Source organism: Tubulanus polymorphus, chromosome 5 (assembly GCF_964204645.1).
Source record: "Tubulanus polymorphus chromosome 5, tnTubPoly1.2, whole genome shotgun sequence".
Lineage (NCBI taxonomy): Eukaryota > Metazoa > Nemertea > Palaeonemertea > Tubulaniformes > Tubulanidae > Tubulanus > Tubulanus polymorphus.
The window spans coordinates 17,386,501-17,401,062 of NC_134029.1; the positions used below are offsets into that span (position 1 = coordinate 17,386,501).

Below are 14,562 nucleotides of genomic sequence, written 5' to 3' on the forward strand. Positions count from 1 at the left end.
TTTATTCATTTTTTCGAATATGAGAATTCAAATTTACATCTGTCAAGCAGCGGTAATGAGTTTCTGCAAATTGGCTAAAGTTTTCATTAATCTTATTTTCTAAATAATCGGGCTGTAAAAAAGATATATACTGTGGTACTACCAGGCTGCGGCATCTTACAATAGTGCCTCCAACAGAGGGTCCTAGCAAAAATCCCCATAATATTATTTGTCATAGGATCTGATCACATCCTGAACAGTTCATGAAGGTCTATAAGGAATTCTGACAGAGAAATCGATCGTTTTGCGATTCTTATGTGAAAGAAAAACAGGTAAACGTGGGAATGAATAACTTACAATAGAGTTTCTGTTGAAAGGCAATATCAGAAAATCTAATAATGTGAAAACCTATTAATGTCGTATAAAAAGTGCCTTAAGAAAACGTGCACCATCATAACAACTTTGTATGTGTCCTGAAATACGTATCACTGTACCTAGTCATGTCATGTCTATTAATACCACATGGAGAGTACCGGTACTACAAAATGAGCAAAAATCAATGGTGGGTTTTTCATAATTGAATTTTATCTATTTGAAAAATATACTAAGCTATTATCCATATATTGATCATTCGAATAAATGGTTTCGGAATGTACAATATAACAACCAGTACCACGACTTTCCTGGTATAAAAAAGACTGATTGAAATGTAGTTTGAAAGCTGCTTTACAATAAGCTACACCTCTTAATTGCGGAAGTGCACTTAATGACACGAAAATGTTGAAATCCTACCACGCATGAAGGAGACCTCCGTGGGGGTCATATCAAATCCTGTGAATGTTTATCCGATTTCAACCATTTCTCTATTGTTGCTCATCTCGTCAGAGATGTCATCACCTATACGACGAATGCCTTCTGTAGTCAACATCCTGATCTTACAACTTATGACACTAACAAGCAAACGCCAAACCATTTTACGATACATACGATTAACGTAAGAATAAATTATAACATTCATAAAACTGTTACAGTTAGCAATCCACGTGGCTATCCAACTGATTACGTCCGGAACTCGGACATCACCTGAACTAACGACTGCCACAGCAGTATAAGTTCCCCAAGATAAGAAATAAGCTATAGCCGTGGTACCAAGTACTCGAATCGCCCGCATATCGCTTTTCGATACCTTCCCCTCGTGTTCGATTACTTCCAAATTCTGAATCCGTCGCACTTGATTTCTTGCGATTTTCGCGATATGACAAGACGTACTCATTAGAATCAATCCAGAGAAAATCGGTATATAAATACCCGTAATCAGACAATACCAAAAATTGTCAATCCAATACATGGCACACATATTTTCTGCGTGGCTATACTTGTAATAGGACTCGGGTAGTGATTGCAATATTGGTGTCATGAAGGTGATACTAGCTCCAAGCCACAAACCCCCGAAAACGATATAAAGACGACAAGGCGTTACAAGTTGGCCGTAGCGATACGGGCGAGTGATGGCTAGATGTCTATCGATGCTCACTAAGCCTAGTGACCAAATTGACACGGTGACAGAAACGCCGTGAAACATGCCGGAGACCTGGCAGAAATCGATACTGTACGGCCATTTATCTATACAGCTAGGATAAATTGACGGTAGACACGCAAATAATCCAACCATAATGTCAGCGCAAGACAAATTTAAAAGGCACAAACGAGATGTTTTTGGTAACTGCTTTAAATGCCGCATACAAGTCAGGTTTATAATATTCGACACAATTATAGCGAATGTAACGAATGATGTGAATATAACACGAAACACGGACGGGATTGGATGAACGTAGCTTCCATCAACTGTTTCCTGAGTAGAATTTGTAGTGACATTCATTCTTCAAGATGACCTATATCCGATAGCCAAATTTATCCTAGGCTGTCCGCTCTATTAATCTGTCTGGTACATTCTGCATTCACTGGCATTGGTTGCAGAATCCCTGTGAACGCTTCGAAATCATTATTTTGTAGCATCTTTCGACGCGGATATTCTGAAAAATCAAATCGACTATTGCTTTCGTGTTGACTGTGATCCCGTGAGATGTAATTTGCTATTTCTACGTGTCGGTTATTTGTCGCCTGACGCTTTGAGGCGAGTTTACATTAAACAAACCACATCCGTATCGGAAAATGAAGATAATTTGACGCTACTGAACTGAACCTTACAGCAGAAGTATAGATTCTTTCAGCGCTCACCAAACAAAAATGTTATTAACACTTCCAGTGAAAGAAATAATCGTAGGCAATATGAATTGTGGTTGCAGTGACCACCCGTAATCGGCAATATGGTTATGATTCGACATCATTCATCGTACTTCAGTGCAGTGATAGCAACAGGTCACTGTGTTTACGATTAATTATGATTTCAGCGCGATTGTATAACTACGGGTTCGAATGACACGCGAGCGCTTAAAATTACCATCATTTACTGCTCCGGTGACATCAAAGTTACGACAAAATATTATTACACATTACACATTAACAATATGGCGGCGACCATGTAGGACGTGCGAGATAGCACTCCGTTTATATTCAACAGTAATAGGGGTAATGGGCTTTCAGGCCAAAGGTCGAACGGTCGAGCTCGTAAAAAATGAAAAAACATAAAAATAATAACAATTTCTACTTGAATTACTCGCAAAACTCATAAAAATGAAAAATAAATTCTCACACGCTCGAATTTATTTTTCATTTTCTACTCGCTAGAAAAAGTGTGAGTAAAGTGTGAGTGAAATAATTCATATTTTAACAGATTTCGAGTAAAAATATAAGTAAAATAAATGGATAACTAAACGAATATAAAAGTGTGAGTAAAGTGTGAGTGAAATAGTTTATATTTTAAACATATTTCAATATTTATATTTGTATGAGTTAGATTTTTAAACATTAAAAGTGTGAGTAAAGTGTGAGTGAAATAATTCATATTTAGAACAGTGAATATTTATATTTGAATGAGTTTTAATAAAAATTTTGTTATAAAAATGAAGAAAGAAGAAGAACCCAACTTTAAAATCGAAATCAATGAAACCAATAAATCATTTTCACAGTTTTACATTAAAAATTATATTTCAGCAACAAATTTAGTGTCCGCAAGACATTATAAAATCGATAACATAACTATGATTAATCAAATATCATCAAATGAAACATATTTAATTACTGAACTAGTAGATACTTTTGATAATGGCGTTAAAAATCCTAAAATATTCAATACAGTTTTGAATTTTAAAGGAACTTTAGATGAAAACATAATTAATATTCTTAAAACTCCTTTCAATGAAAGAAATGATGATATAATACTTTCAAAAGATTACAATGATTTGATTAACTTAAGAATTGAAAAAAGACAATTATATTATTTCAATTTTGATAATAAACAAATTATCTATAATGAAAATTCATCAAATATTGGAATTCAATGTGAATTAGATAATGAAAAATCATTTAAAGATATTGCAGTTCAATGTAATTTAGATGATGAATTTAGAAAATTCAATCCTAATGAAAAAGTGCATTGTTATTGCGGAGGTAAATATTTAAAATCACATAAATCAAAGCATTATGAAACAATTAAACATAAAAACTGGCGTAAAGAGTAACAATTCTACATTATAATTATTGAATTGAGTTAAATGATTTAAATATCTAATAGACTGTTAAAATGATAAATTGTTTGACAGTTGAAATGATAAATTGTTTGACAGTTGAAATGATAAATTGTTTGACAGTTGAAATGATAAGACAGTTGAAATGATAAATTGTTCGACTGTTGAAATGATAAGACAGTTGAAATGATAAATTGTTTGACAGTTGAAATGATAAATTGTTTGGCAGTTGAAATGATAAATTGTTTGGCAGTTGAAATGATAAATTGTTTGGCAGTTGAAATGATAAATTGTTTGGCAGTTGAAACTATAAGACAGCTGAAATGATAAATTGTTTGACAGTTGAAATGATAAATTGTTTGACAGTTGAAATGATAAATTGTTTGACAGTTGAAATGATAAATTGTTTGACAGTTGAAATGATAAATTATTCGACAGTTGAAATGATAAATTGTTTGACAGTTGAAATAATAAATTGTTTGGCAGTTGAAATGATAAATTGTTTGACAGTTGAAATGATAAATTGTTTGACAGTTGAAATGATAAATTGTTTGACAGTTGAAATGATAAATTGTTTGGCCGTAAATTTAATTGTTATTTGATTTAATCATTTAAAAGTTTGATATTTTCAAAATGATTATAAAATATTTAATTAAAAACTAGCAAATATTTTATAAACTGTTTAATTTCTTTCTTAAATAAATGGATGGTTTCATCCCAACTGGGAAAAGTGATTTGAAACATTATCTTGTAGCAGGAGGATTAATATTGGCTGCGCTTTATTTATACTATGAGAATATTAGTAAGGATTTGATGAATGAAAATATAAAATTGAGCAAGAAATTGAAAAAATTAAATGGAAATAAAAATAATCATAAAAAAGTTATTGAATCAGATTAGTGAATTAATTAAATAAATAAATGAGTGAAAATATATTAAACTTATTACATCTAATATATAAAAATCAACAGAATATTAAATCAATTATTATGCTTACAGGTTTATTTTCATTCTCAGTTTATACTATAAAACAGTTGTTAGAATTCTATGATTGCTGTAAAATTAGATACGCTGAATTAATAGAAAATATGAATTATATTTCAGATAGATTGAATAATATTAAATGCTGTGAAGTATGTAATAAAAGATATAAAAATTTAAAGAGTTTAAAAACTCATAAATATATTCATGAACTTGATGAAAAATTATATGAATCAAAATAAGAAATCGACTGTTAAATTAGCTGAAAATATAAAATATATTAGTTGAAATGTATGAAAATAAAAGTTAATAAAAAAAAGGGGTTGAGGTATCAATGTATCAGATACCCTATTAAATACCCTAATACCATGTATTAAATACATATCAAATACGTATTGATGGTATTAAATACGTATTAATGGTATTGAATACATATTATGCTTTATTTCTGAAAATGAAGTAACAGAAGTAATTTATGTTTTAATTCATTCAAGTATGATATTGTAAATTCTTTACACTTGACTAGGATAATACAAGAGTGATATTAGTTAGTTGGCTTATTCAGTAAGAGAAACAATGAAATAATACAAGAGTGATACTAACAGTTAAAGTTATTGAATTTCTTGTTAAATCTTTTTGAATTCTAGTCAATTCTTGTTATCCAATAGCGTGAATAGAAATCAAAAAGATTTAAATAAAAAAACAATAAGTTACATAAGTTAGAACCTTTATTATTTTTTAATTACTTCTGAGACTACAATTTCCATATGAATATAAATTTATAAAATAAAATCCTAATTCAAAATATTATAGAATTCACTGTATACTAATGGATGAGTGGATGAATTGGATGAATTGGATGAGTGGATGAATGGATGAGTGTAATAATATATAATTTACATATGTTTTTTATTTTTAAAACAGTAAGAGTTTGATTTGAAGTTATTTTATCAATTTTATACTATATTTAAATATTATTTTAATAATATATATATATTGTGTTAAATTTAATAAAGAATATAAATATTATATTTATACTCATACTATTCTTCCAATTTATGTGTTAAAAAGTAAAATATATATATTATTACACTCATCCACTCTTCCACTCATCCAATTCATCCAATTCATCCAATTCATCCACTCATCCATTAGTATACAGTGAATTCTATAATATTTTGAATTAGGATTTTATTTTATAAATTTATATTCATATGGAAATTGTAGTCTCAGAAGTAATTAAAAAATAATAAAGGTTCTAACTTATGTAACTTATTGTTTTTTTATTTAAATCTTTTTGATTTCTATTCACGCTATTGGATAACAAGAATTGACTAGAATTCAAAAAGATTTAACAAGAAATTCAATAACTTTAACTGTTAGTATCACTCTTGTATTATTTCATTGTTTCTCTTACTGAATAAGCCAACTAACTAATATCACTCTTGTATTATCCTAGTCAAGTGTAAAGAATTTACAATATCATACTTGAATGAATTAAAACATAAATTACTTCTGTTACTTCATTTTCAGAAATAAAGCATAATATGTATTCAATACCATTAATACGTATTTAATACCATCAATACGTATTTGATATGTATTTAATACATGGTATTAGGGTATTTAATAGGGTATCTGATACATTGATACCTCAACCCCTTTTTTTTATTAACTTTTATTTTCATACATTTCAACTAATATATTTTATATTTTCAGCTAATTTAACAGTCGATTTCTTATTTTGATTCATATAATTTTTCATCAAGTTCATGAATATATTTATGAGTTTTTAAACTCTTTAAATTTTTATATCTTTTATTACATACTTCACAGCATTTAATATTATTCAATCTATCTGAAATATAATTCATATTTTCTATTAATTCAGCGTATCTAATTTTACAGCAATCATAGAATTCTAACAACTGTTTTATAGTATAAACTGAGAATGAAAATAAACCTGTAAGCATAATAATTGATTTAATATTCTGTTGATTTTTATATATTAGATGTAATAAGTTTAATATATTTTCACTCATTTATTTATTTAATTAATTCACTAATCTGATTCAATAACTTTTTTATGATTATTTTTATTTCCATTTAATTTTTTCAATTTCTTGCTCAATTTTATATTTTCATTCATCAAATCCTTACTAATATTCTCATAGTATAAATAAAGCGCAGCCAATATTAATCCTCCTGCTACAAGATAATGTTTCAAATCACTTTTCCCAGTTGGGATGAAACCATCCATTTATTTAAGAAAGAAATTAAACAGTTTATAAAATATTTGCTAGTTTTTAATTAAATATTTTATAATCATTTTGAAAATATCAAACTTTTAAATGATTAAATCAAATAACAATTAAATTTACGGCCAAACAATTTATCATTTCAACTGTCAAACAATTTATCATTTCAACTGTCAAACAATTTATCATTTCAACTGTCAAACAATTTATCATTTCAACTGCCAAACAATTTATTATTTCAACTGTCAAACAATTTATCATTTCAACTGTCGAATAATTTATCATTTCAACTGTCAAACAATTTATCATTTCAACTGTCAAACAATTTATCATTTCAACTGTCAAACAATTTATCATTTCAACTGTCAAACAATTTATCATTTCAGCTGTCTTATAGTTTCAACTGCCAAACAATTTATCATTTCAACTGCCAAACAATTTATCATTTCAACTGCCAAACAATTTATCATTTCAACTGCCAAACAATTTATCATTTCAACTGTCAAACAATTTATCATTTCAACTGTCTTATCATTTCAACAGTCGAACAATTTATCATTTCAACTGTCTTATCATTTCAACTGTCAAACAATTTATCATTTCAACTGTCAAACAATTTATCATTTCAACTGTCAAACAATTTATCATTTTAACAGTCTATTAGATATTTAAATCATTTAACTCAATTCAATAATTATAATGTAGAATTGTTACTCTTTACGCCAGTTTTTATGTTTAATTGTTTCATAATGCTTTGATTTATGTGATTTTAAATATTTACCTCCGCAATAACAATGCACTTTTTCATTAGGATTGAATTTTCTAAATTCATCATCTAAATTACATTGAACTGCAATATCTTTAAATGATTTTTCATTATCTAATTCACATTGAATTCCAATATTTGATGAATTTTCATTATAGATAATTTGTTTATTATCAAAATTGAAATAATATAATTGTCTTTTTTCAATTCTTAAGTTAATCAAATCATTGTAATCTTTTGAAAGTATTATATCATCATTTCTTTCATTGAAAGGAGTTTTAAGAATATTAATTATGTTTTCATCTAAAGTTCCTTTAAAATTCAAAACTGTATTGAATATTTTAGGATTTTTAACGCCATTATCAAAAGTATCTACTAGTTCAGTAATTAAATATGTTTCATTTGATGATATTTGATTAATCATAGTTATGTTATCGATTTTATAATGTCTTGCGGACACTAAATTTGTTGCTGAAATATAATTTTTAATGTAAAACTGTGAAAATGATTTATTGGTTTCATTGATTTCGATTTTAAAGTTGGGTTCTTCTTCTTTCTTCATTTTTATAACAAAATTTTTATTAAAACTCATTCAAATATAAATATTCACTGTTCTAAATATGAATTATTTCACTCACACTTTACTCACACTTTTAATGTTTAAAAATCTAACTCATACAAATATAAATATTGAAATATGTTTAAAATATAAACTATTTCACTCACACTTTACTCACACTTTTATATTCGTTTAGTTATCCATTTATTTTACTTATATTTTTACTCGAAATCTGTTAAAATATGAATTATTTCACTCACACTTTACTCACACTTTTTCTAGCGAGTAGAAAATGAAAAATAAATTCGAGCGTGTGAGAATTTATTTTTCATTTTTATGAGTTTTGCGAGTAATTCAAGTAGAAATTGTTATTATTTTTATGTTTTTTCATTTTTTACGAGCTCGACCGTTCGACCTTTGGCCTGAAAGCCCATTACCCCTATTACTTTCAACTAGGAACAGCATTATTCAACCCACGAGTGAAGGTATTAACATTAACTTATGTAATAGTATCTCTGCCGCGTCGCTGATAATACTGGAGATAACAGGCAGTCTGTTCTGGGACATAACAGGATAATTTCGATAATTTCGACGCAGTCAGCATTTCGTAGTGGCGGCCTTATTGATTTTTAAGAGCCGAAGATCACAACATGCCGGCAAGAAAAAATCAAAAAAATCCACCGGGGAAGAACTTCAATAAAGGTAAACGTGGCCGGTCGAGTGGCTCAGACACCGATACTAGAACCCCGGCCAGGGAATCAATTAAAGCGAGCGATGCAGCACCAGCCGAAGCGGATGAAAACAGCTCTGAATCGGAGGACAGCACTGAGGTATCCATTAATCAGTTTGGTTATAAATGCGATTAGTCGATTGCCGGTATATTATATAGTAATTCTATAGCAACTGATCTCATGTGACAGTCATTTGCCGTATAATTCGCCTGCGGTTGAATTCGAGAGACTGGATTGATTGATACATTGTATCGAATTCGGAGCGAAGATAAATTCACCGAACAAATAATATATCATATATCATATAATATATCATAATTTTTTTTCAGAATTAATGAATAAATAATATACATTAAAAAAATGTAGTTGATGGAGTACTATCATCGATTAAGAATTCGGCGATAGAGCATGTGACAGAATTCCAAAGGCAATTTATATCAAGAGCAAAGATATTCGGCGAATCGATGTTCTCCAGAAATCACCATGCCATGTATATCACGGGCTTAAACGATAACTTGACTGATTTGTATTCAAATTTACCCATATGGGAAATTGTTCACATTCGATCATAATATCCAATCACCCTGAATTCAATACATTTCACGAAACAAATGTCCGCCGTGTTTTGTTCTTTAGAGCTACGTATTTGGGGCTATTTGGAGGAGACAGAAAGGAGCTGCACTCCAGCGCTCACTATTGCCATCTACACAAAATTGCTAACGTATACACGTACAACTATTGCCCTCAAAGCTATAGCAGCCAAGCAGTAGAAAATGCACTTAGTTTCTAGGCGGAATTTTGTAGCGGTCCTTCGAGATTCCCACTGTTGCGGTAATGTTCACTGGTTTTGGAACATAAGAATATTCATAAGTTATAAGAATTGATTGAATATCAATGAGCTCTGCAGTCCCTTGCTTGAAAAACTAAATTCATACGTCATTTCAAAAGAACTGAAAGTAGATGTAAATGGTGATTCTTGGGTTTTTCGAACGCAGCAATTGAGGGTATTGACGATGTGAAACCACCAAAGACCGCATATTCTTACCGCGCGTCAAAAAATCGCGAATTTGATTAATTTGTGGACAATATTTTCAAATATCTCCCATTTTTAGAGGTTATACGTGTATATCGTAATTTGCAATTCGGGTGTGCATTTGAATTGTTTGAACATCTTTCCTAACTACCCGTTGCAGAGGGATTTCCCATAATCTCCACCAATGTTTTTCCTATATTACAAAGGTACGGTTTTGACATGGAATTAAAAAAGGCAGAGATCACGTAAAAACAAAAGGTTAAGTTTTAACGCGCCGTTGAAATGAAAATTTAACGAAAATACTTTTTAACGTGGGGTTATAAACGAAACGAAAAGTTGGTTTTAAGTGGAAACCTGCCTCAACAACATTCCGAGTTTTCGGATAACCGTATAGTTGTCTTCTCTTTCCCAGTGGGTAGTTCGGGCATTTTGCCGGCATTAACTGGCGATTAGTTAGAAGTAGTCCAACAACGTCGAATTCTTAACCATATTTTGGCGGTCAATATTTTGATTGGTTGTTGGAAATCGGAGGTTTGGAAAAGTCAACCTAACTCTGCTATGGCTCAGCACCGAATCAGATTGTGTCCGCAAGTTATCTGTGCATTTTGATTTAGAAAAATGAGCCTTAACGTCTTCCATAAATCACAATTTTATCATTTAATCTCTTTTCGTTATCGTGCAATATTGTTGACGCCGCGCCATTTTTTAGTGATACTCAATGGAGAATCAATTAGTATTGAAGGAGTTACGATGCAATGTAATCACCAACAGCCAAAGGCCTAGAAAGTAAGGGGTTTAGGGTCTAATATTCAGTTCCACATTTGGGGGTCATCCCTACATTCCTCAGGTTCTATGTTCCCCGGGTTCTATATTCACCCAGTGGAAATAATACAAAAAGGGTTCCCTATTCTCCAAATAATAAAAAGGTTGACCGGAGGGGTCCATACCTATGCTTTTAATGATATTCCATCAATTATAACATTTATTAGCTAAATACTATAAATTTGATACAGACAAGGCTGCTTTTAATTCTTTTGCAACAGCGAGAACTGAACGAGATCAGTTCCAAATGACGATATCGATCGATCACGGTAATTCATGCAGCATACGTCACACTGTAAAAAGGCTTTTAGACTTGCCCGGGCAATTTTTTATTGTGATTCATGTCGTTAATTTTCATTCAATGGAGTAAAGATAGAATGAAGATAGTGCCAATTTTCCACAACATCGACTAACCTTGGTTGCATTTCAGGCTTTGCAGCCTGCTGGCCCTTAATCATGCTCTCAATTCCGGGCGCCAAAATTTAGTGTGTGTGGCCACGAGAACAAAGGACTTTTTTGTACATTTTCCATTATCTTCCGTGGGGTATTATATAACCAGGGGACTAATATAGAACCCGGGAACATTGGACTCGGGGAATATATAGAACCTCTTTATGTACGATTTCCCTTGGGGGAACATAGGTCCCGGGGAATATAGAACCCTGTTTTTATAATTTCCCTTGGGGGAATATAGAACCCGGGGAAAATAGGACATAGGAACATAATAGGAACATAGGTATGGACCCCTATGGGTGAATTATTGATTACAGAAAAGTCCGTGCACAAGGATTGATTGAAATAACGCCCGTGTGCAGTGATTTATCACAATAACGTACGTGCATACAGATCAATCGGAATAATTTTTTCCGTAACCTCCCGGGTTCTGTACGTTTTTTTCGATTGCAAATTCCTCATTCTTGCTTTATTTATGCGCTTTGTTTAACATTTTTGATCTTTGAAGGTGTATGCGGGAGATTCTCATCGACTTGACGAACAGCACTATGAGCGACGATGTCAATTTGCTAGTCAGGAGTGAGTGTGATTGCGACAAAATTGTGATTGGTTCGTATCACGCACTGGTATCAGCCTCCTTCAAACACGCCAAGTTAACTCAGACACCGGCGTTCTCTCGCGCACTAAGCCGTGACAGATAACAATGCAAAATACAACGACGAGCCGTATCAAACTTACTGACTGTGACAAATGGCGGTTAAAGCCGATCAGATGGAACTATCAGTTCAGCGTCTATATTTACATATATTTCTATTCACCGGCCGCAATCATAGGCATAGTTTCAAATGCATTGATTATCGTCGTTTTGGACAGAATGAGAAACCGATCATATTATCTGCACTACTCATTGTTTATGTACGTCTGGTACCCAATGAGGGCCGCCTACATGTATCGGTTTTTAGATGACATTGTTTTTCGTGTGGTCATTCGGGGAAGCTTTTATCAAGATTTCCCACGTGACGGGGGCTACTATGTATTCCTTCTAACCCGTAACTAGTGTATTTTGTTGTTGAGTTTTGAAAGGCTGATTATTATGGTGGCTGATTCGGGCCATGTAAAAATTTTTTTTCGTCCTCCACGAAAACGCGCAAAAACAAATATGACCGCGCAAAATTTGTTTTATTTGTTTTTGCGCGTTTTCGTGGAGGACGAAAAAAAAAAATTTGACATGGCCCGAATCAGCCACCATAGATTATCGTTCAAATCCCGAATATTCTGGTGAAGAAAAGTCGTCAATTCAATACTTGCATTCATACATATTTTTGCAGTAACAAGGTATATACCCCAATTTGTTCCGAGGGGGCGTTTTGTGTTCATTAAGCCATGCGGTGAATACGGGCCAACTATAACAGTAAACAGAGGGGTTAAACTCATCAAGAATCGTCAGGTTATCGTCAGGTCCTATCTAAATGGAGTAATGCAATTCATGACTGGACTGAATCCCACTGGTTACATTGTGCATAACAATGCAACATTGATCATCAACTTACTTATTAAGAGGAAGAAACGCGGCAAAATGCTGTCCACTTTGAACAACCGGACATAATCGGCTACGAAAGAACAGCGAGTGGTGCGAATGGTTGTCACAGTCGTATCCATTTTTATTTTTTGCGAATCCATTTTCCTTATCAGTAATTTGGAATAAGTTGTTTCAAGCCAAAGGTCGAGCTCATAAAAAATAAAACATAAAACATAAAGCTCATAAAACATTTTTCTACTCACTCGCCCCCTCAACCTTTGACTTGAAACAACTTATTCCAGTGAAAATAAGTTATTGGTTTCATTGATTTCGATTTTGAATTTCGGTTCTTCTTCTTCTTTCTTCATTTTTATAACAAAACTTTTATTAGAATAAATCTAACTCATTCAAATATAAATATTCAATGTTTTAAATATGAATTATTTCACTCACACTTTTTATGTTTAATAATTGATTTTTCATTATTCGAAATCTATATTTGATCTTATTTTTCTAGATTATTATGCTAACACTTTACTCACTCTTTTAAATTGTGGAATTATTAGAGTAATTGGGAATAAGTTGTTTCAAGTCAAAGGTTGAGGGGGCGAGTGAGTAGAAAAATGAAAATAAATTCGAGCGTGCGAGAATTAATTTTCATTTTTTATGATCTCGACCTCTCGACCTTTGGCTGGAAACAACTTATTCCCAATTAACTCTTATCGATCGTTTTTTATCGGAAGGTATCAGAATAAGAAATAACAGGTTTGGAATGGTTGTCAGAAAAGTTGGCATTCTCATGACCGTTGTTGATTCGTGCGCTAATTTCGTTATCTATAGCATAACGAATCATCGCTTCCGAAATGCTGCCATACAGTTATTTCGCCCTCGGTTCGCGAAATAAACAGACACAAATAGTATATTTTCACACGATATACAGATGACGCGCAGTTGGCTACCCTTTTATTTGATTGTTTATAGTTGAGTTTCATGAAGTTAGCTTAGTAAATAAATTCCGATGAAGGACACACGAGTCTGAAAGCTAAAAGGGATTTTTAATTTTTTCGTTACATATGAACCTGGCACATTTCATTCGTTTCACAAAAAAAGTCCTACACTTCCAATCAACAGTTACGTTTGAAGTATTCTTGACACATGTGGTACATTGCTCCTATAGGCCTATATGGGGGGGGGGGTATTTCATTTTGTTACATAATATTTTAGGGGGGGGGGTGACAACATTTGTTACAAGCTGTTACAGGGGGGTGTCTAAATTTCGTGCTACGTAATTTTTGAACAGCCCCTTATTATCATTTGACTCACACGAATTCGGTCTTTGTAACAGAGGAAGTAACTTGGGTGTTTTGTTGGAGATTGCTACGTCTTTGAAATCGTTGTCTAATTCAACGCTTTGTGTATTTTATGTACAATGTTGATGCAGACTGAAACTGGATGGCTTTCTCACCAGTGGATACAGCATTTGCACGATTCGGCTCCACCAGAAACAGAAGCCCTTATAAATAACTTTGACAGCGTATAATGGAATGGTGAAAAACCAAGTGTATGTCGAAATCAGCCCAGATCCCCTGGATGCTGATCCAAGAACAAACAACGTAGGTTTCAGAAATTTAATTGCACTCGATCATCCTTCCGTTTGGCGGGCTATCCGAGCATTCCATATGGAATGCTTCGCAATTAACATAATCGTAGTAGTAGACCAGAATTGTATCGCGTGAAATGGCTACTTCAGTTAGCGTTTGAGAAATCTTTGTACAAGGTAAGAACTTGCCTGCAAACTTTGTATCTGGAATAGG

The 14,562-nt window shown here is 32.1% G+C and overlaps 1 protein-coding gene across 1 annotated transcript; it reads right to left on the reverse strand.

Annotated features, from left to right (window-relative positions):
• Nucleotides 1-820: 820 nt before the first annotated feature.
• On the reverse strand, nt 821-1,858 carry LOC141906278 (G-protein coupled receptor 52-like). The gene has a single exon (XM_074795522.1). It carries the CDS (start codon nt 1,856-1,858, stop codon nt 821-823), a length of 1,038 nt encoding a protein of 345 aa, XP_074651623.1.
• Between the last annotated feature and the right edge of the window lie 12,704 nt (nt 1,859-14,562).